The 21,214-nt window shown below is 46.5% G+C and overlaps 1 protein-coding gene across 5 annotated transcripts in view; it reads left to right on the top strand.

Moving 5' to 3' along the window:
- SRGAP2 (SLIT-ROBO Rho GTPase activating protein 2) overlaps positions 1-21,214 on the top strand; it is a 106,385-nt gene that overhangs the window by 34,188 nt on the left and 50,983 nt on the right. For all 5 annotated transcript variants that reach the window (XR_013942394.1, XM_080569221.1, XM_080569219.1 and 2 more), the window contains exons 3-4: positions 1,031-1,223; positions 10,077-10,239. Coding sequence is in view for 4 of the 5 variants with exons in the window: in XM_080569221.1 (XP_080425347.1) it covers positions 1,031-1,223; positions 10,077-10,239 (356 nt within the window). In the remaining variant the exon portion in view is untranslated. The remainder of the gene's footprint in view (positions 1-1,030; positions 1,224-10,076; positions 10,240-21,214) is intronic.

Below are 21,214 nucleotides of genomic sequence, written 5' to 3'. Positions count from 1 at the left end.
AGCTGCTCAAAGATCTTTAGATGAAAGTGCATACCTTATTATTTTCCTGTTGAGTTTATTGCCTATGAAATAACCTCTCCTAGCTGCAACACTGAACATTTCCATGTTTTTAGAGTAAGGGACTGATGCATTTCTGCTGTGTTTTGTTGCCCTGTTTGACCGTGAGGAAATCGTTTCACTGTTGTCCCTCAATCCCAAATCAGTGAGATAAGGAAACTAACAGCCTGTCCTAACTGGCCAACGTGAGAAACCTCCGTGGTTGTAAAATGTTTTCAAAACAGCTGATAAAATACAGTGCAAATACAAAAGCAGTCTTCAGTAACAATTACGTATAATAGTACTAACACTTGGATCTGTTTCTGCTTTGTGGGTCCTTTAGCCAGAAATATGTTACTTGGAGATCTTTTAAAAGCAGAATAGCCTTCCCGGCGGTAATTCCCCAGCGGGAAGTGCTATCACGTTGGCTCTCCAAAGGGGTGTCTGTCTGGTTTCATGGCCTGGCTTATGATGAGAGCTGCGCAGCTGGAGACTCGGTAACTAACTGAATAGTCCCAAACTGGTGCCTTCGGGGAGTGCCCCCGTACGCACAGCATCTTGTTTCTGCATCAAGAGGAGTCTGCAAAGGAATTTGATCGAAATTCCCTGAAGTGATTTTCTGGGCTGACGTGGGGGATTGCAGCATTCGGTCCTTTTTCCAGACTGAGATTCAGTACATTTTTAGGCAGTGACCACTTCTTCTTAATGCCAAAAATGCACTTGACACTTGTAACCGATTCACTCTTCAGCAGTAAAGCTCTGCTTGTAGATGGGCGCACCGCAGTGCAGGTTGCTGGATGGCTTTCCTGTGACCGGTGCATCCGAGCTGCAATTGCAATCATTTTCTGTCTGTGGATATAGTTAATCATAACGGAGCTTTGCTGACGTATTACTAAAGAGGGAGCATATTTTTAACCGTATTTTACTGGAGAATTTTTGTGGTGTTTTCTCTAATGGGATTTTGTTTAATCTGTAGTGCTTTTGTTTGTTACAGAGATCCGTGCCCAATTGGTAGAGCAGCTGAAATGCCTCGACCAACAGTGTGAGCTTCGGGTCCAGTTACTGCAGGACTTGCAGGATTTCTTCCGCAAGAAGGCAGAGATTGAGATGGATTACTCAAGGAATTTGGAGAAGTTGGCTGAGAGATTCCTGGCTAAAACTAGGAGCACCAAAGACCAGCAATTCAAGTAGAGTATTTGCCTTCTGTTTTTGTCCTTTTTTTTTCTCGCATATGTGGTTGCTAGTGTAGGAATGCAAAAAGAGAGCTGATACAGCAAATGTAGGTATCGGCACCATTGTGAATGTCAGAAGAAAGTGTTTCCCAAGTTCATTATAAACACACAACCCATTTCACATTTCTGCCTAGCCTGGTTGCAGGGTTCATTTCAGCAATTCCTAGTAGGTCATATGTTGTCCATAGGGGATAGAATGGTAAAAATTGGCACAATCTAAAAGGCGTAATTTTCTTGGGAAGGTGGGCAAAGTTGTACACCAAATTTGATGGACAAAACCAGAATTTCCTTCAGAGTCAGGGGCTTTGTTCTGATTTTCAAGTGTTTCTGATCTGTTACATGTTGCAATTCGCCATAGCAGCACTCTGTTTTTAATATCCTGCACATACTTAGTGTAGGATTTGAAAGAATGTCACTTTAAAACAGTAGAGAAATAAGGCCAATAATGCTTTCAAATAAAGCTGTGCCATTTGGGGAGGTGGGAGGAGGATGCCTGGATGGGACTTGATCACAATCTGAAGGTACCTTCCTTGGCAATCAGTTGTCTCACCTGCTGGAAACATTACGTACAGGTAGGTCTGGCAGTATTGCTTTGGTTGTTCCCCACGTAGCTATTAGGGCTGGGGTGAGTAATGCCCGTCGGATGTGGTTCCATGGAATCACGTCTCCTGTTCTAGTACAGCCTCGTGCCTGTCCTGGTGAATGGGGTTTAGGGCTGTGGGGTGCTACGGGGCAGCAGCAAGCCACCAGCTTTGGGGCTCGCTGGGCTCCCTCCTTGGGTAGCAGCTGGGGAATAATGCGAGCAGCCCCAGGATGTGAATCAGCTCAGCTCCGGGTGGATGGGTCTGTCCGCTGGCAGGATCCGTCTCATCTGCCTCCACCCAGAGCGCAGCGTCCCGGTGGGGACGTGCCTGTATCTCTGCAGTGGTGTCTGGAGGGCTGTGATGTTCGGTGGGGCAGGGAAGACCAGATCTCCCTTTCAGCTAAACCCCTTTTTGAGAAAACCATCAAGAAGGCACCATTTTAGTTTCCTTGCTGTACAGCTTTGGTGCCATTTGCTTTAGTTCTCATTTAAAATGCACATTGTGCTAAGCTGCCTGGAAAGCATGACTCCTAAGTGCAGCTCTCTGAGAAGCGGAGCAGAGTTATTCTGCATACCTACAGAAAGTAATTGTCTGAGCTATTTGTCTCCTCCTTTACAGCGAAACTGGTCTTATAACTATAAGCTGTGCATACTCTGCACAAACTTTTAGGGTGGCACTAAATAAATAATGTCCTGAACTGTGATTTTCCACCACATTATCCTTTTCAGTTTATTTTGCTGTGGTGATTTCATTTCTATTACACGATATGAAACATCCCAGCAGAAACGCTTTTGTGTTCAGTTTTTAGTGTTGGGAAAGGCGTATGAAGTTTCCTTCCTATTTTGAGGTTGAGACTGAATTTTTAATATGGAAGCTGTTACCATAGCGGAGCAGAATGCTACGTGGTGTCATGCTTCACATTAATTAAATATGCTGGCAGTGGTATTGCAGATTTAAAAGACATTTTTTTCTAATGCAGTTTCCTCACTGAACCCTGGCCCTGTTTTTTGATCCGTTTGTCCTCAAATATTCTAGCTATTGGGTGCAGCCTGAATTGGACAGGTGATTTTATTATCACCACGTAAAGCTTTCAACTGGTTTTCTGAATTAGATGTCCGTGCTGTCCTGGTCAAGTCCAGGGCACTGCCCAAAATGTTCTGGAACCTGTTCCTGAGCATCGTTCCGCTTTGCTTTGCATGGCACTGGCAGGGCTCGCTCTTCTGATTTTGCTTGCGTTAGCAGCAGATGGCTCCTAGCAGGAAAGCGGCTCACTTGGGGAATACGTTACCCTGCAAGGTTTGAGTCCCAGTTCTCCAATATGTTCATTTGGTTAAGAGCTGGAAGGAGGGGAAGAAAACCCAGCTTTGTACGGCCGGTGGGTCTGCGGGCAGAGTTTGTCACAGCAGTGGAGCAGTTGTAAAGCTGCCCTGGGCAGCTCCATCTACTGCTTGCTTGGGCACTTCCTTCAGAGGGCTTTAACATTCAGAAATATGTCAGAATACCACAGGGATCAGTAAGGAAGCAATTCCAATGATAGTTACCCATCCCAAACACTGCCCTGTCTGAACAGTGAAGAGTAACTTGGCCCATATCTCTTGTGTAGATGCTGAAGCTGTAATCTAATCTGGAACCCCCTAAAAGACGATTTGATCAAAGCCAGCCATCAGATCTCTCCACCTAGGGATCTGGTATTATATGACTTTGAGATGTGCACAGGCTGGTGGCCACTCTGTAATTGCATGGCTGTGACCCTATAAATACACAGTAATAGCATGTTCTTTCGGTAACGTGATAATTATGTCGGAAAGTACCATATCATTCAGGGACTGCTTACCATGTCACTTGCAGTTTTTAGATCTCATAACACGCTGTCAAGGAGGAAACTTGTCAGGCAGTAACCCTGTAATTTGCGTGTGCTTTCATACTCGATAGCTATTATGTAATTGCCGAGCTGCTCCGAATGCGCTCGTTTAAGGCAGCGCTGTCAAGGGCGAGGGGCTTCAGCCCGACCTTACAAATGGGATCGTGCTGCTTCCTGCAGCATGCATGGGTAAAAGGAAGGAGCAGTGTGAGGTGTGACAAATGCATGGCACGGGTTTTACTTTTCTTACACGTGGCCACATCACAGGGCAAGCTGCTCAGGGGGCTGTTTGCCACGTCAGGTTTCAAATCTGGGTGGCTGGGTCTCAGACGCAAGCTGCATGCAGCCAGCGGTGGGCTTAAAGGGTGCTCGCACGTTGCACAGTTTGAAGCTAGTCTCACCGAAGCATCTTAACGTGATTTACAGAGGTAGGTGTATGTTTTTCTCATTTTATATCCTCGAAGAGGGGGAACAGATTGGTTTAGCCAAGGTGACACACGAGTTGATGACAGTTGGATATATCCCAGGTTTGACTTGCTTTTAACTGCTCTGCCATGGCTGTTAGACCTCGCTTTGCCTATTCTTTCTTAAAAATGTTTTTTCAATTAGAACAGACTTAAAGAGAATAAAACGTTTATTTGGTAAGGCTTCTTCAGTACCCCTTGGAAAATATCCTCACGCAAGATATAAGGGTAGAGGGGAAAAATGCATACCACAGCCCGATTCTTATAATTCCTATTGTTACAAGAGCTTGTTGGTCAAAAATTTGGCATAGTCATCGCTCCTTAGCTATCTGATGAACTGAAGGCCTCTTCCAGAGCAGTTAGATGAGAGCATCCGTGTCGGCAGAGAGCATCTCCCTCCTGGACCTGGGGGTCCCTGCCAGCAGCGATCCCCTGCCACCTGCCCCCCCAGGCTCTTACGTCATGTCATTTTGTTCTAAAGGCGCTCATCTTCTGACGTGTCGGTTAATATAACAACCCCAGAAAATCTTCGGTGAGCCCTTCCGAGGGTGAAATGTAAAGAGGGTGGGGGAAGAAGATGCTATTTCAAGGCCGTGTTTTAAATCAGAGTAGCAATTGTCAGCTGGAGAGCAGAGTGTCCAGGATATCCCAGCGTGAAACTCAGATGGCTTTCTGGCAGCCTTAGCCTTGAAGTCGAAGATGCAGAATAAGTCTGGCAACCTTCAGGCTGAGCACTTGTAAACAACAGATGTTCATAACTGGAATCTTTGGGAAGAGAAGGGCAGGGAGCAGCGTGAATGCCCATGCTTCAGATTCTCAAAATTTACGGTTAACACTGAGCAGTGTCAGGACGACTTTAAGGGGAAATCAAACATCGGTTCGCATCAGCACTTTGCAGAGAAGTTCAACTTTAGTTCTCCAAAAGTGAAATGGTTTCTTTAACGGAGAGATTATGCAGGCTGTGAGGGAGCTATCAGCAAAAGCACTTGCATCAGGCGGACTTCATTTGCAATTTTATTAGAGTTGTAATAGATAAATGTCCTCATAGGCTATTTTGGCCTGTGATTCCTTTTGATGGAATGAAGTCTGGAACGTTTATTCTGAGTCTTTCGAATAACATGGTTTGGAAGATTTTTCTGAATGTGAAGAATTATTCATTCAGTGACCTCACTGAACCGGGGAGCTCGGGATGCATCGCCAGCACAAACTGCAGCGAGCCCTGGGCAGGACTGTGGTGGTGTTTGTCACAGCAAGGGCCGGAGCAGTGGGCTGTAAAGCCCCACGGCTTCCTGAGGAGGTGACGTCTCCCTCTTTCCCTCCATTGCAGTGTTTAAAGTTTCACTCTGGGGCAGAGGTTGTTGGTGGCCCTGGGTTACAAGTGGCTTTTTTGGAGTCGTGCTGCTGCTGAGAGGCACTTGTCAGTAGTGCTACGATGGAAATGTCAGGAGAAGGACAGCTTATCGATGTCTTCGCCCTGCTTGGGGACTTCTGGTGCCTCGTCTGACTGTAAAACCCTGCACGCTGCTGTTTGTCCACTGCTGGAGCGTGCTAACACCCGGCGACCCCATGGAACTTGCCGAAAAAACCTCCGTTGGAAGGAAGAACAGCTGGAGAAGTTCGCTTTTCACACAGATGATGTGACGGGGCGATGTTAACTTCAGCATTTCTCTCTATTCGTAATTCCTTCATTTGCCTGTGACTCATCCCTTCATCCTGCGCTCCTCGTGGAAACGCAGCATTCCCATTCCCGGTCTGTGGGCGTGGGTTTTTTCTTCTCTATCTCGTATGGGAAGAGGAGGAGGCTGTTTCTTAAGACAGATTTTGTGCTGTAGCCCTGAATGGGGTTTACCTTGCAATACGCAATTACACGTCCCTGGCTTTTGTCACTCTGTCCTGCCTGCCTTAGAGCAGATAAATCTCTGCTGGTCTCTGAGTTCCTTGTATGAATGAGTAATTTAATTAAGAAGTTTCAGATACTTGGACTCAATCTCCCCTTCTGATCTTTTGAGATCAACTGAAACCTTTGAAGTGGAAGCTGCACAGGACTCGATCAAGATAACACTCGAAAAACCACAGCGCTTCATACTTTGTGGTTCCTTAAAAATCTGCGCACAACTTCCTCTTCCTGTTCCCAAACACCCCCAATTGCTGTGATCTGGTGTAATTTAGGCTAACCTAAATAAACTCTCGACATTCGCTATCATCGCACGATCTTTAAACTAGTATAAATAGTGCTTGAAATAAACCTGGAGCTTGGCATCTTCCTTCTCCTCTTCTTGGAGGGGAACATGGAGTCGAACAGTTGCTCTGCATGTGAAATCCCCAGTTTTGGGAAAGTTCAGAGCCAGCCCCTAAAGTCTCGGGGTATCTCCCTGAATTCACTACGTCGGCGAGAACACCGACTCCAGACATTCTGCAGAAGCTGTGGAAATCGAGCTTGCTCTCAATTACGCCCAGCCTTTACTGCTGCATTTTTTTTTCCCCTTTTTCATTCCTTCTCTGTGGCGATGTGAAACTGGAACAGAATATATTCTGCCAGCTCCTCCGAGAATTGAAATGGTTAATGAAAATCACAATTTGCTTCTCTGCCATCTGCTTGTGGTTATGATAGAAAATGGTCTGTTGTAAACAGTTGTATAACTTCTGCTCTGTGTTGTGAAAACTGTTGCCATGTTCCACCCCAGAAAATGCTGCGTTTCGGAGGTGGTTTAACAGTTAATGTATGTGCAGTCTTTAAGGCTATTTGGAAGCTCGGAAGTAAGTAACTGCCTCTTTCCTTTTCTGTTTTGTTTCTGTGCAGCTTGTCTTAAGGCCTTCCTTTGTCTTTTTTTTCACCAGGGCTAAGAAAATTGTCACTGGCCATTAAAGGAGGGGAGTTTTTTCTCGCTTTCCGTAAAAACCGAGCGATAACAATAGAAAACCCGTACAAAAGCGAGGCAGACTGCTTTAACAAAGTATTGAAGGGGTTAGTGAAACCGAGAGACACTAAGAAATTAAAGGAATTTAAAAGAAAAAACTTGAGAGAGCACAGAGCTGTGGTTGCATGAGGTTGAGATTAGGGTGCGGCACTGACTGCGCAGACCTTAAGGTGACAATCCCAGTCGCAAATTAGAATCATGTGGGCTTTGGGATCGGTCTTTCCTGCAAGATGGCCTTTCATGTCTAACCACATGGAGTGTGTCAACAACCTATCTGGCGCCATTAGACACCAGCAATTTTACTCACCATACTTTTTCATGGGCTCTTGGTATTCGTGCTATGCGCTGCCCTAGAATAGCTTCGGGTGTTGTGGTGCGGCAGCTTGGACAGCTGGGAATTGTCCGGTTAACTATTGCATCTCTTCTGTTTCCCATTTTATGCCTTGCTTTTCTTTGAAAAGCAGGGCACTCTCACCAGGCTGCTCACGTGCAAACCTTGCGTGCTCTTATTGCGTTCATAGCCCTTGCTCCGTGTGCTCAGGGCTCCAAACTGCTCAAGGCAAGGCTCTGTGAGTGGAGGCATCCAGGGTCTTTCAGGTGCTTTTGGTGGTATGGGCAGCAAAAATGCATAATGAGACAGAAAACATCACGGGGGATATCTGGGATCAAAGCAGCCAGGTGCTTCTGGGCTGGCATTTTGCAAGGAGGAGCGCAAAGAGGCGAGCTGGGGGGCTGCACTGCTCTTAGGAAGTGGTGGGGCAGCAACAGGCTGCTCGGGGATTGCAATAGGATTTCGAACATCTACAGCAAGACCAGCTAGCCAGGAGTCATAGCTCTGTGTGCCGAAGGTCTGTTCCCAACCTTTCTTACGGTAAGTGCGTCACTGACATTGGTTATGGCCCTTCCAGCTTCGAGGGTAAAAAGTCAGTGTGCAAGGTACTTGTAGAGCATTGGTGCAAAGGAGCAAACCAAGCAGCTTTTAACATCTCTTCATGCTGCCCTTTATATACTTCTCTTCACATGCTATCTTAGCTCGCTTCCCATCTCCTGTCGGAATCGGTTCCTCTGCTGGCGGAGGTGGTGGCTCTGCGGATGGCACACGCACCTCCTGCCAGTGCTGCTCCTCGGAGGAGCTCCTCCCAGGGATGCTTTTCCTCCTTCGGCCCCCTTTTTTGTTGGAAGAAAGTCAGATGTTGCTTCTGGTCTCGCCTAAATTGAAAAAATAGATTATCATAAAAAACCAACACAACTTAAGTGCACGTTACCGTCTGTTGTGGCAGCTTTTGCCCCGGGTGCCAGCAGGAGTCGGACCCCTCCCGCTCCGTGCGTGCACCCTTGGGGGTTCTGGCTGCAGCGTGATGGGTGCTGGAAGATTCACAGCTCTCTTAGCCTGGTCTTCAATTACTAATTAGTTATCTGGCATATTAACAAAACAAACAGTATGCTGCAAACACTGATTGCAGGAGATCTGGGGGCAAGTGCTTGATTTATATAGCTTAACATCTGGCAGTTTCAGCCTTGTGCAGTTCTGCATTTTGATCGTTCCATCTGGTTTTGCCTGTGTCAGCAGTATCCACAATACGGGACATTGGAGTACAAAGGCAAATATTGTCTAAATAAAATCCATGCCTTCTCACATTTTATTTTCTATGTTTTTATTCAAAACACCAGAACCCAATGCCCAGAATCCTTCCTGTACCCTCTACCACTACCCATATATACACACACATACACGTGCTCACTCCAAACCTTGAAAACGTCCAGATGACAAGCTGCAGTTGTTTCCTGAGCTTTTCATTGATTTATGAATTTATTTTCAAGGAAAAGAAATAAAGCATCAGGATCGGCTGTTTTGAAACTGTTCTTCTTTCTCTAAAATTACCCATATTACACTATATCTGCAAACAGTGATGTCACGAGAAAAGCCATGGGAAACGTTCATTGCCAGATTTTTCACGTTTTTGCCATGTCAGACATTTCTTGCAGCAGAGGTTGCTGTCCTTTCAAGCGCAGAATATGCCGTTTTTTGAATGGAAATTGAACCTCCTTTCTTTGAAGGGGAAAGAAATCTGGTAGAATGTCATCCAGTAATCAAGATGAGCCTTGGCTTCCCACCAGAGATTTGACTTACTCTTTTAGAAATCCGTATTGCTGTACTGTAACCTAATGATAGGCAGATCTGGAGAGGATTGCACGTTACAGTCAGCGCTCCCAGATCCGCCAGCCCCAAGCTGCTGCGGGAGGACCAGCAGCGCTCACTGCCAACGTCCTTGCTTTTATCTAGTATGAAATGGTGGCTAAAGAAACAGCTCGCTCCTTTCAGGAGATAAAATGATTTACCGTGTTTGTTTGGCTGATCCAAATAAGCCGAGGTTCCTCTCGTCTCCCCTTTTGCCCTTTGTGGTGCCTGTTTGCAGGGTGCAGAGGGGAATCAGCCGTAATAAGGTTGGGAAAGTTCAAAGGTGAGAGCATAAAGCTTGCCGTACCAATAGTGCTTTCTCTTTTGCTCAGGACAGATACAGCTGCTTGTGCAGAATTGGTTTTACACGAGACATAACATTTTGTTTCCTGTGCAGATGCTATTTAGCTAACTGCATGCTTGAAATCTTTTGCTTGTGGTTAAGGCACAAACGCTTGAGACAGCGCTGCACAACCTATCGTCAGGCCCTGCAATTTGTGCTCAAAGTCGTGGAATCAAAAGAAAAAATTAGAGTCTACATTTGGCATCCTTGTAACTTGCACTTGCCTGATCTGTTTGCTGGGGGCTAAAAGCCTGTGGCCGTGTGTAATTGAGGGCATATTTTGGGTACGTGCAATGCCATTTTAGAGCCTTTCTCTGCTCCCATCTCCCTCATGCAATCCATGTGCACTGCAGCTCTGTTCCTGGTGTGTGTAGATACAGAACATCATTAACAGAATCATTTTGTCTGCCTGAGGTGAAGTGCCATCCAATTCTTGTTCCTGTTTTACGTCCTCTGTAGGAAGGACCAGAACGTGCTATCACCAGTGAACTGCTGGAACCTCCTGTTAAACCAAGTGAAGCGGGAGAGCAGGGACCACACGACCCTGAGCGATATCTATCTCAACAACATCATCCCGCGCTTTGTCCAGGTCAGCGAGGATTCTGGGCGCCTCTTCAAGAAGGTAACTGATGGATTCTTTGTTTGGCCCTTCCAAAATGCAAAGTGTTAGATATTACGTCTGGCAGATGGCTTTATTGTTATCTGTACCTAACGTGTTTTTTTCCTTTTTGTGGATAACTGTGCTCGACTTACCTTTGATTAATTGTTTTCTTGTCCCAGTATTTTAGGATTTTCCTGAAGGTGATCAATTGAGATTAGTCTATATTCAGGCAATGTTTTCCTCTTAGCCTGCTCACAGATTTGTGTGCACTTTGAGACTTTCTTTAAACAGAAATCTTCCAGGTTTTCAACTCTATGATCCATAACAACCTTCCAAAGACAAATTTGTATCCAAAGTGGAGGAGAAACTACTGTTAAAAGAAAAATTAGGGAGAATTTCTACTATGCCAGACAATAAAAGGATGTATTGTCCTTCTCTGGAAAAAGGCAAAAATGCAACTGAGGTGTCTTTTGTTAGCGTTTTCCCTTTTCTCTCCCCTTGATTTCCACCTGGAAAAAAAAAAAAGAAAGGTGGGACAGTGTGGGCGGGTATTTTTCTATTAAGAGTCTGTTCTTCCAGTTGAGGAAACCTGATATGGAAGCTTTGAAACTCCTATTAAACAGTAATGCCTGGTCTCTGTAGAGATTTGTCAATGGCTGTAACATCTGCTGGTTAACATGTTAAAAACATTGCGATTCAAACTTGGAAAGCCGTTTCTCTTCCCCCACTGCCCACCCCCTTGCAATGTGTCATGATCTCGGAGAGTTATTTCTGCAGTAGTGCTGCTTAGGGAAAGGGCTTGCAAAATGACTCCAGCTTCCTAAAGAGCGCCGGGGTGGGACTCATCCTAAATCACACGGCCTCTGAGAGACGTGGGTGAGGAACACTCCTGATTAAAATTTCCTAGGCTGCTTTCATGTGTGTCTGTCTGCCTTTGGTGGTTGGTCTCTGTTGCTGTTGCATTAAGAACTGGTCACACGAGTAGCGTGTGTGACTTCAAAACTAAAATCCTTTTAGGTGCAGCCTTGACAGTAATTGGAGGCCTCGTTGGCTTTTTTCTCCGGGCTTTGACAGTCTTTTGAAATGTGTTGAGGAAAAAGCGTTCAGGTATTTTTAACATCCCTGCGTTGCTTTGGCTGATAAAGAGATTCTGTGTGTTGCAGTCGGTTCAGACTGCTGCTAAAGGAACGCTGCTCGGGACTGCCCAGGGAATTTCATGTCAAGATGCACTTGAAGGAGCAGCATTGCGTTGTGTGGTACCTGGAGGACAGCGTGTGTTTGCTCTTTTACAGCAGGTGTTTGTGCGTGTCGGCAAATGATTTATAATAGGAGAATGAAAGTAAGTGCAGTGCTGCGTTCCTTGTCATTGCTGTGCCTGCTTCTTGAGTTTTTAATGGATAGCAACAGAGTTTTTAGAGTATATTGAAATGCTGCATTCTTTTTTTTTTTTTCCACCATTGTCCAAGTAGAGGAGGAACCTTCTCTTTTTCAAGTAACATCATACTAAGGCCTTTTCGACCTTTTAAAACTTTCTGGTAATTACATTACGGTTGATTAGATACTTACATGGGATTATCGAATGGCAGCTACTCTTCAATTCCACTAATCCTTCCAAAGGAGAAGTAATCTCTCCTCTGAATTTCAACAAGGGCTGTGTCTGAGCAAGGTGGCTCAGAAAATGCCTCAGCAAAGGATGCAGATGCAAATGGAAATGGATACCGTTCCTGTTGGGCTGGAAACTCGCATCTTAATTTTCAGCCCATTGTATAAGCACAGTCTTACCTTGGTTTGTTTTATTTTGTGTTGGGCACTAGGACTCTTAACAGGAGGGGGGGAAAAAAAAAAAAAGGAAAACCAAGAAATAACCAGCTACTACCACCAGCCCTTTGGTTTCTTTCTCGCAGACCAAATGGGAACTCCGTATGAATTTGTGCAGGAGGCACTGGTTACTAAATCCCAGCTGCTTGTCTGACGCTCTGCCAGGCACACCAAACTGGCTGAAGGCCAGGACAGGTATTAGGTTACTCTTCCACTTGTGCTGGTGGTTAAAAACCAAAACTGCATCCTGCCTTATCTAGAGTCCTGTAGTTGAGTGAGATAACAGCTGATAAACAGAGAAAGCTGGCACATGTTTTGGGCCTTGAACCATAGGCTAGAAACCAAGCTAGCCTGGATGAAAGGCATAATCATAATCTATTGATGAGAAACTCTAGAAGAACATTTTCCTCCCGCTCCCCTTAGCATCTCCCATCCTGTCTCAAGCGAACGAGCTCTGAATAGCGCGGCTGAGTCAGAGCGATGCTGCATGTCGGCAAATTCAGGCAGCTTCTCAACAGACCTAGCGAGCCAGGCTGCATCAGTGAGAAATAAATAGCTGGCTTTATTACTTCGAAGGCCTGAGTTTCCTGCCTCTGATGTGCCATGCCGTCGTTCCAGCATTTCTCTGCGCTGCCTTCTGTCTGGTCCAGCGCACGTGGTAGGTACCGGCGGCTTGCCGGAGCAGGAGCCGTCCCTGCAGTGCTTTTAGGGCATCCAGGTCTGGCTCAACACAAGAGCTCTGGTTTTTTTTGCTGTTGACCGATGGAAATTGTAGCTGGTGGGACAGCACTGCCAGCCTTGCTGCTTAGCTGGGAGCTCTCTGTCCTTGTCTCAGGTAACAGTGAATCTGTGTTAAAAACAAGGGCAGTTTATTGTTAAAGGGTAATAGGAAATTTTGGCACCACTTCTTTTCTAAATGCCGTTTGCTCCTGTAAGAGTAATTAGAGCCCTCCCTGTTTTCATTAAAGGACTCATTTCTGCCCCATTCTTGTGTCGAGAAAGACTTTCAGAGCTAGGAGCAGGTTACGACTGCCCGTGCTTGCAGCCAGCCCTGTGTCCTGAACCCTCTCCAGCTGGACCAAAGCTGCTGCTTTTCCTGCTGGCAAAGCTGGTTGTGAAGTACAGCCTGATTTCCTAGTGTTGCTGCTGAAAGATCTTTGTTGTTATTAATTCTGCTGCGTATGTCATACTGATAGTAAACCTGCAGATTTTATTTTATGTAAGAAACTTAACGCAAACCTTATTTTTATAACCTTGCGTGACAAATTGCCCAGCTAGGTCTGGAAATGTTCTGATTTAATGCCTGTCATTTGAAAGTCTGGGAAAAATGACTTTTTTACATTTATTTGGAAAATACTTTTTTTTAAGTTATTCAGGTATCAGGCTGCCTGCAGGTGGGTACAGTAACTTATATTGAGGAACCACGCACCGGCTGGGTTGTAAATAATCCTATGAAATACAGAAAATGTAGTGATATAGAGATCCTCCTTTGCTGAGGGTGCTGGAAAAAAAGTCCTGAAGCATGAGATCTTTTTCTTGAGCCGTTTGTGATCTAAGGCTTTCCAGAGTCAGTGCTTTGTATCCTGCTGGGATTAAACAGGTGAGCGAGGAGGGACAGGCAGGGTAAATGGATGTGCTCGAGATCCCTTTGGTTGCCAGACTCGAGCTGCTGTGTTTTGCACTGTTGGAAGCGGTGAGCTTTTTCAAGAGGGAGATCTAAGTACAGCGTGCAGCCCTAATCCAGCCTTGAAGGCTACGGAGGGCCTGGATGGCCGTGATAAGGACCACACTGGAGGGAAGAGCGTCCTCGCGGAGCATGCAGGGTGGGAGCTGTCTGTGTCACCGCTGGAGCAGCACCGAGCCCCCGGTGGGAAATCCGGGGCTGTCTTTGGGAGTCGTGTATGAGAGAGCATCTGTAGTGTTAGAGCTGTGGGATTTTGTCCCTTCCAGCAGCTGTGGTGATGTTCAGGCTGGGACAGATTCCCGTGTGCTGCACTGCTGGACGCCTCTGAGAAGTGAAGGTGCTGCACGAGGACACAGCGGTGCCAGGACATCTTCCTGGAACCGGGCGACCTGCCGCAGCCCCGGGGCCGAGCCTGCATCGCGGACGGGTTTTGGGGCTGCTCCTGTCTGTGGCGGTTGGGCTCGCAGCGCCGCAGGAGAGCCGCGTGGTCTGACGCCGTCAGTTCTTCTGTCCGTGCCTTGTGATGAAGAGATCCCTCTGCAGGGCTGTGTCACGACGTGAAGGGGCTTATTTGTTCTGAGTGTTGGCTGGAGGCTTGCCAGCCACTTCAAAGCTATCTTTGCTGATAAGAGAAGCTGTGCGTGCTGCCAAAGGCAGCTCTGAAGTGGCGGTGGATGTACCGTGCGTGTCGGTCGCCGTTCTTCCAACCTGCTGCCGCAGCCGTAGGTCTCCTTCCAGCGCTGTTCTCCTTCCATGAACTTTGTGCTTCCTTTTTTTTATTCTTTTATTGAGGAAACACTTTCGGGTTGCACTGCAAGATGTTGTTGCTAAAGGGCTCGCTGGCTGTAGCAGCCTTGCAGATGAGCCCCGTTGGCACCAGTGGGAACCTGACGCTTGGCTTCAGCGGCGCTGCTGGCAGAGCAGCGAGGTCGGAGCAGGCTGCGCTGGGACAAAGGGAAAGGAAGATAAATGGAGAAATAAACAACCACTCTCCTGTGCAAATAGAACCAGGGGGAACTGGTGGAAATGCCTTAGTAACAAACTGTTACTTGCTTTGGGAAGGGGACGATGATGTTTTATTTGTCCAGCAGTTAACGATTTGGCCCTGGGTTTCGTCCAAGGCTGGAGTTCAGCCGGTGGGTGCGCAGCCCAGCTTCGCAGTCCCGGTCACCTCTCCTCTTGGCAGCCTGCAGCGCTTTGATGTCAGCTCCTCTTCTTGCGCACGCTGCTTTTGGTTCCTCGATCTGCTTTTGTAGGGAGCGCTCCTTTGATTTCTTTCTGCTTATCCGTCTTAAGCATAGCCATTTTACTTATATATTTATATAAATCTGTTCAAAATTTTCTTCCGTTTGAGCTGATTCCCCTTTTGATTTCCCCTTTTCTCCCTTTTCACTCTACGCTTCCTGTCACCCTGGTTTTTTTGTTCAACGTGACCCTTGACTTCTGTGCATGGTGCAGCCTTTCTAGAACCTCCTCAGCGTCCGTGTTCCTGGCTGTGACACGAACCTTCCACGCCGTGTTGGTGCTCCTGCATTTAAAGCATTTATCCTCCGCTCTATATTTAACTTTGGGCTGCCTCCAGCAGCGCTAACTGGGAGGCTCGCTGGGGATGCTCGGAGCGGTGATGCATCCTCCGTGCACCTTGGTGCAGCAAGAAGGGCTGCGCGCCCTGCAGACAGGTCTTGCTTTGGCAGCAGAGCATTGGTGTACGCTGGTTCGAGATCCTTAATGACGTTTAAGGGGAGAAAGCCCTGTAAGAAGGAATGGAGAAAACAAAATGACTGTTTGAAGTTTGCTTCCTCATTAATACCTTCCATTGTGGAAAAAAATCAGTTTATCTGTAGTGCACTGCGCAGTGTTTGATGTGAAATGAGAAATCTACAATGAGTTCGTTAAAAGCCTGGCAGTAATCAAGGAAGAAGAATTATTAATTCTCTTAAGGGGTCCTTGCTTAAGATGACCTACTTTACAGCTGCAGTATGTCTCGTTTGCCACATTCGTAGCGGAATGAAAAATTTAAAAATATACCACACATGGAAAAACTAAGCTTAAAAAAATGCACTGGTCGTAATGCTGGGCATCTGTAAAAATATTTTTCTAGACCAGTGTAAACAGGTAAATAAACAAATGCCATGAATAAAATGTCACTGAGGAGCAGAATTGTTATTTGCTTTGAGGGAAAGCAAGTGCAATTTCATGCATCTGTTAGTAGGAAGGATAATCTAGTCCTGTGCCTCCCCCCCCAAAAAGAGGGCAGTGTTATCGTGCAAATCCTCACCGGTATCAGGTATAGCGGTGAATGTTTTCTGATAAGGAAATAGTGACGTTGGGTTCTTACCTTTTTTTCCAAAAGCTAAAGGACACAAAAGCCTGTTGTGAGACGACGCTCTCTGATTTCTCGTTGGTGAAATAAAATCTCCACTTCCCTACCTGCGTATTTTTAGAGCAAACGGCGCGGGGGAAGGGAGCTGGAGCGAGACGGTGTGGTGCTGGGTACCTGAGCAGCCTGCGCTGTGCCTGTGGGGCCGCGGCTCCCCGTGCCCCTGACAGCCCCGATGGCCGCGGGCAGGCTGCTGGCACCTGGTGCCGGGGCAATGTAAGGTGGCATCAGAGCCCAGCAAGGCAGACCGAATACAGGAGGTGCAGCCGGAGCAATTTCCTTACCTGGGTTTCAGGCTGAAAATATCACTTCCGCATGTAGGTCGGGCAAGGAATATGCCGCATTCGGCCCTCTGTAACAGCGTGAAAGCTGTTTGTTGCTGCTGCATTTTGTTTACAATTTACTCCACGCTTACGCCGTGTTCTGTTACAACAGCATGCCTGTCCGTGTGTCGCCCCAGTCTGAATTCAGGTCGGCCAGGAGCAAGGGACCAGCACCTGTTAAACTCTGGGCCATCCCTCCCGCTGATCCCTCCGGTCGGTCTGTCCCGGAGATGCGCCACGGCGCTTTGCGAGAGCCTGCTGAGGGAAGCAGGCAGCAGAGAGCTGCCGGTGGAGCCCTGACGCCATGAGCAGAATTGCAGGACATTGCATCTGGCGTTTGACAGGGCTTCGCTGCTCGCTGGTAGGTCTGGCCACCTTCAGGTAGGTCTTGCCACCTTGGAAGCCCATTTCGCGTACGGCCCCGTTCGATGAGTGAGGATATAGCTGGCTTCGCAGCAAAAATGAATGCTCCCAGCCATAAAATCGTGCGGTTTGCTGGAAGTGAGTGCCTGAAGCCCAAAATTCAATGACATTGGCTCAGAGTACTGAAAAAAAAAGGGAGAAGAAAGGGCTGGGGGCTGTTTGGAAGCAAGCGTTTAAACCCAGAGTACGAGAGGCAGCAGTGCGACGGGGTTTGATGTAGGAATGGCTTTTTCCTAGTACAATATTCTGCTGTGTGGAGAAAATTCCTTATTACTGACATAGTGGTGAAACAAATCACTAGTGAAATGGTGGAGAAAACTAGATAATGCAACTGTAATTTAAATGCGACTGACCAGTGCATAATGGATCATTAAGCTAGAAACTGATGATCTGTTGCCCAAAATATGCATGTATACTGAATCACATAGATCTCATTTTCCAAGCTTTTCTTTAAATCCCAGAGTGTTTGCAGCTTTAGAAGTCTTTACAGAACTCCTGTTCGGTAGGGCCATGTGAGTCATGGCTGAGCGCTTTCTCCATAAAAGTTGTGGGAGAAACTTGGATAAAACTCACGTTGGCTTCGCATAGGTTATGAGCTTCACCGAGAGGATGCCCTGGTAAAAGAAGTGTGACGTTCGTAACAAATGGACTGGGCCGGTGGTGATGGAGTGCTCCTCTACAGGGCAACTGCTTGATCGTTTAGATGAGAACATGGAGATGATAAATCATATTTGTTACTGCATGCGAATGAATTCAAGGCAGGCCTGTATAAAAAGGGAAAAAAAAAAAAGTACATTATTGAGAATCTACCTGTGAAGAATTGTAAGCTTTTATTAGCAAATTTTATTTAAGTGCTACATGTATGATCTTGGAAAATTGTACCTGGCAAGCCTTCTCTTTCACAAACTTTGTAAGGAGATGTTAACTAATGCATAATAAATGTGCTGTGCTGTAATGGCAATCTAGACAGGAACAAAAAGGATCCTATGTTTCTGCAAATTTCATCACTGGTCTCAGCAAGAACTCAATCCGCTTGCCTCCCTACTCCCACTGTTAATTTAAAAAACATTAGAGCATTTAATGCTAGTTTTCTACCAATGTAAATTTAATTAATCCTTTTTAAGAGATGTAGAGAAATGGCCTTGTTAGAGAACGGCTCTGAGACTCGGCAAGCTTGGGTTAGCTTCAGCCCGTCAGACTGACGTAATTTCGGGCAGTTGTAGATAAAATCTCACCGCCGTGTTTTGTGTGTTCGCCCCCACCAGCTGTGGAGCCCTTCCTTGCTGCTGTTGGGTCTCTGTGGAAAGCTCCCTGTGAGCTTTGGGGTTTGTTTAGAGGCCGTCCCATCCTTCTGTCCGACTTGGAGCTCTGTTGGCGAGGCCTGCGGCCCGGGGCATAAAATATTGACGGCGTTCCTGTGCTCCCTTATTTATTATCCCCCCCGAATATTTTGAAGCTGAAGTCGCTAATGTTGGGTGGAATGCGGAACAGCCAGGCGAGTGCTGCAGTAGATCCCAAAAACATCTTGATTAAATTAGAGGGGAGGTGGAGGGGAGGAGGGATGGACAAAGAGGCCGTTGAGAGGCTGGCACGGCGGTGGGGAGCTGTGTTCAGCTCGGGGTGGCAGCAGCCCACGGCTCGGCACACGGGGCGCACGCAGCCCTAACAAAAGAACGCGTGTGCACGCGTGCAGGCACATTTAGGGCAGCTTCTGCTTTTGGGGGGGCTGAGGGAAAGGCTTGAGAAAAGGCAGCTTGCAAGAAAAATCCCGGTGTCAGAAGGTAATGCTGCTGGGCAGTGGTTGCTGCTGTCACCTTGCTGAAATAACTCTGGTTCTCTTGGGTGCTGCTGGTAATTTTGCTGATTTGGGCACAAAAGGAGGCCTGTGCATCGCCTTCCTCGTCGCATGCCCCTGCAGTTTTGTGGGGACGCCCCCTCCCCACACATTTTATTATTGGAGCCAACTAGATGAGCCTTGGGTTGCTCAAGCCCTTCCACGGGGTTTTTAAGGGGGTACAGATACGCTCTTGTTGCAGGTACAGCCAGGCATAGATAATAACAGAATTCATCAGATTTTCTTTTGCTCTCGTTTATTGCTTTTTCCTAGAAGACTGGTTACAAGATTAATCATTCTAATCTCTCTGCCTTTGAGAAACGTGATATAGGAATTGATGCACGGAGGGAGATGTTTGCAACTGCACAGGCTGCGGTGTTGGTTTCCCTCGGTGCACATTTTGTTCTCGATGCACACCACTTCTAGCATGGCCTTAAAATCTCTTGCCCTTGTATGGCTGGGGTTAAGATCAGGCGCCTTTAGTCGGGGTGCAATTCTGTGATTCTAAGAGTTCTTGGTGCATCAAGTCTACCGTCCTAAAAAGTACTCAAGCTATATATTTATTTTATTTTATTTTATTTTTTTCTAATGTTTAAGGCATTTCTTTTGGCTTTCCCAAGCTTACAGTGCTGCTTCCTCCGATAAGTTCGTATTTACCAGCCTCTGCTAGCTCGACTTTTCTTCTAAACCTTTTTTGGTGAAACCTGTACTGGGGAACAACATTAAATTAACAGTGTTGATTGCTTAGCTCTTGTTTTCGTGACACCTGTGATTTGTCTTAGGTTCATCTTAATGTAAGTTTTTTCCAGTCCAGGAATCTGGCAGTTGGCTCATTTGGAAACACAAAGAGTTTTCATGTTTTGACAGTTTGGCACTTACACGTCTTCCTTTCGTCCTCAACCTGAATATGCATTAAAATATTCATTTTAATCTATCTCACATAATTGATGCTTCAGCAGTTTGTACAATGAATGAGCAATTTTATGTAAGAAATAAGCAAATGGGCTGAAAAGAGCTGGGTGAAAGGAAGATGATTGGTCCGGTCCAGGCAGCTCGAGCAGCACCGTGAAGCAGATTGCTGAAAAGCTCCTTCTGTGTGAAAAGCTCAGCGCTCGGGGCATTTCAAGCAGACCTCGCCAGTCACTTCCATTAATCATCCAGTGTTGAGAAAAAGGCAGTCACAAAATCTTTGGGACTCAGATCACTGTAATGATGAGCAGCAACTTCAGCTGTTCTCTGCTGTCGGTGGTGGAAGCAATGTAGGAGTGGTTACTGCGGTGCCTCTTGGAATTGGGAAGATTGGGAGCGATCCACTTCCCTTTTTTCTTTTTTTTTTTTTTTTTTTTCCCTCTTTTGTATATTAGAGACTCAGAAGAAGGAGGATGCTCCCCTTTGCCAGAGCTTGTATCAGACTCCTGCTTTTCCAGTAGGCCATCTGGCCGCCTGGGGAGCAGGTTTAATGTATGAGGCTGGAGCACAGGAACATGCAAAGCACGCGAGCTCCTGGCTGGGATGCTCCTGCTTGTGCATCTCGGCTGCGCTGCCGGAGCCCCGTGGGGGCTGGAGCAAAGTGCCTGCAATCTCAGAAACCTCCCTGCAGTGCTGAGCTGGGAGGCATTCAAACAAGGATCGTTTAACTTTTTAATTATATAATCTTTCTCTTTTTGCTTTTTAATTTATCATCGAGGCATGTGGAAAAAAAATACTGATACCTTGACATCTTAGCCAGAAACACTGGTTAAGCGTGGGTTTGTCTGTTTGCGTTGCCTTTTTTATCTTTTTCTTTTCCTGTATTTGTAGGCATAAATAATCTGGAACCTATCAAATTTGCTTAACTCAGTAGCTGTTATGTACGCCTAACCTGCAGAGCATGAGGGTTCAATCAGGCGGGTATTGCGTTAGGAGGCAGCGATAACTGGGGGAAGTTATTCTTGTTGCACGTAGCAGTAGATGCATTTGGGCTTTTCTAATCAGTGGGAAGACAGGGATGAAATACTAGATCCAGTGTTTGAGCCTACCTGTTGGTTTGGGTTTTTGTGAATAGAATCTTTGGTATAAAAAGACAGCCATCTGTTCTCTTCCCTGCTTTCTCCAATTACTGATCTGGATGTCTTTCGTTAATAAAACCTTGGAAAAGGGGGAATTCAGTGTGCTGTATCTCCTTCCTGCACCTCAGAATCATTAGAAATATTAAATTACAGGGGGTTTAAAATGTTAAAGATCGCACTGCCAGGGCTAAGACTGCGTTTCTGAGCTGTCTGTCATGAAACGCTAGCAACTGCTGCAGTTTTTGCTGGTTCAGCGTTTTGTAGGAGCAAAGCTGTCGAAGTGGGCTGGCTCCTGCAGCCTGAGCAGGGCCATGGTACGTGGATGTCACTTGCAGGTGGGCCTGTCCTTGTCCTTCCCCTCCTTTCCCTCGGGGTATTGCGTGCCGTTGGATTTCTGTTTAGTTTTGACAAGGTAACGCGTACAGATGTGTCGGGATGCTCTGAATTTTTCCTTGTGGTGGACATCACAAAGCCTTAGGGACAGAC

This window comes from Anser brachyrhynchus (genome assembly GCF_964034855.1).
Source record: "Anser brachyrhynchus genome assembly, chromosome: 27".
Lineage (NCBI taxonomy): Eukaryota > Metazoa > Chordata > Aves > Anseriformes > Anatidae > Anser > Anser brachyrhynchus.
The sequence above is the reverse complement of the archived record's forward strand: the minus strand, read 5'-3'. Positions and strand labels throughout refer to the sequence as shown.